At 63.9% G+C, this 1384-nt stretch overlaps 1 protein-coding gene across 1 annotated transcript in view; it reads left to right on the forward strand.

Moving 5' to 3' along the window:
- Window positions 1-1384, forward strand: part of CBX4 (chromobox 4) — a gene marked incomplete at its 5' end in the record, with an annotated part of 5470 nt that overhangs the window by 1801 nt on the left and 2285 nt on the right. Inside the window, 1 exon segment of the mRNA XM_014586736.2 lies at window positions 1351-1384. Within this exon segment, the coding sequence (XP_014442222.1) occupies window positions 1351-1384 (34 nt within the window).

A 1384-nucleotide genomic window follows, 5' to 3' on the forward strand; every position in this document is an offset into this window, starting at 1 on the left:
CCGCCCTTTGTGCGCACAGTTGTTTTCCGCCCGGCACCTGCCGCTGGATTCGCTGCCGGTCGCTGTGGTTCTCTGTTTCGGAGAGGATGGAAGGGGGAGGGCGAGGAGGGGAGGAGCAGCAGGCGCCCTCCCAGCCGGCCACCCTGCGGTCTGCCATCTTGCCTCCCCCTTTTATTTTGCATTATTTCCTGTGGTGTGTTTGGCGCTAAAACTGTAAACTAGACCCTCTGATAAGCAACGGGCGGGAAAGTTACTCTCCCGCGTCGCAGGGGGGCGCCAAGCAGGGATCCTGCCCCGACTCCACTTGGGAGTTCACCCTGTAACCATGTCAGCGGCTGATGCCATGTTGCATAATGGGTCCCCGAAGAGTTCGGAGGCAGGCTGCTGCAATGCCACGCAACCTCGGAGTCAGGCCGCGGCCCCAGAGCATGGCGGGACTCCCCTGAGGGAGCTCACAGTGGTGGGGGGCTCTGGGGTGGGGCCTAGGATCCGAGAGAGCCGGTATCTAGCCCGGGAATGGGCTAAGACTTCGGCAAACTCTGGAGAAGAGTCCCCCCTCTCCCATGGAGGTCCCATGGAGTGGCTGCCTGGGACGATCTGCCGAGGCCGTGGGTCACTCTTGGGCTGGCCTGTGGGCGGAGTCCTGGCGGCCATGGTGACTGGGACCTCCGCTCGGGGGCTTTATTAATTTTGAAATGGGGGTGGCGGGAGCTTGGCTCCGGTTGCGAAGAGGAGGTGTCTCTCTGCGCTGTCTCCACCCAGCCCCGCCCACCTGCTCGGCCTAGCGCACGGAGCGGGCTCACCTGGTGACTGCAAACCTGGCCAGACCCGGCCTCGCGGCCGCCCCCACCCCCAGTCCCCAGCCCCTAATTGGCTCATTTGCCGCTGTGTAAACAAGGGCGCAGCCCCTCCCCCTGGTTAGTGCCTGGCCTTTAAGAAAACGAGCCCTCCCTTCCGCCGGCGGCACTCGTTATCTGAATCTTAATGAGGCCATTAGCATCCGTACTTCTGACGGGGAAGGACCCATCGGCCACACCTCTTGGGCTCCTCTGTTCGCCGGACCCTGCGCCCACTGCAGTGCTTCCGACCGGATCCACCTGCCTGGGGCTGTCGGCTCCAGCTTCTGCGACCCCGCTCAGGAGCCCCTGCCTCCCGGGGTAGAGGCAGGGCTGGGGGTGTCTGCTCAGGTGCAGACGACAGAGGTGGTGGAGCTGGACCCTCCGGCTGTGACGGTGCTGGCAGGAAGAAGTGCGCTGACACACGCCCAGCTGTCTCTAGCACCTTAGCCCTGTGTCCTGTGCCCCACCCCACGTGTCAGGCTAACGTGCTGCCCTCTGTTCCCTCCCCCAGGGAACGGCAGGAACAGCTGATGGGATATCGGAAG

This window comes from Tupaia chinensis, unplaced genomic scaffold (assembly GCF_000334495.1).
Source record: "Tupaia chinensis unplaced genomic scaffold, TupChi_1.0 Scaffold000159_1, whole genome shotgun sequence".
Classification (NCBI taxonomy): Eukaryota; Metazoa; Chordata; class Mammalia; order Scandentia; family Tupaiidae; genus Tupaia; species Tupaia belangeri.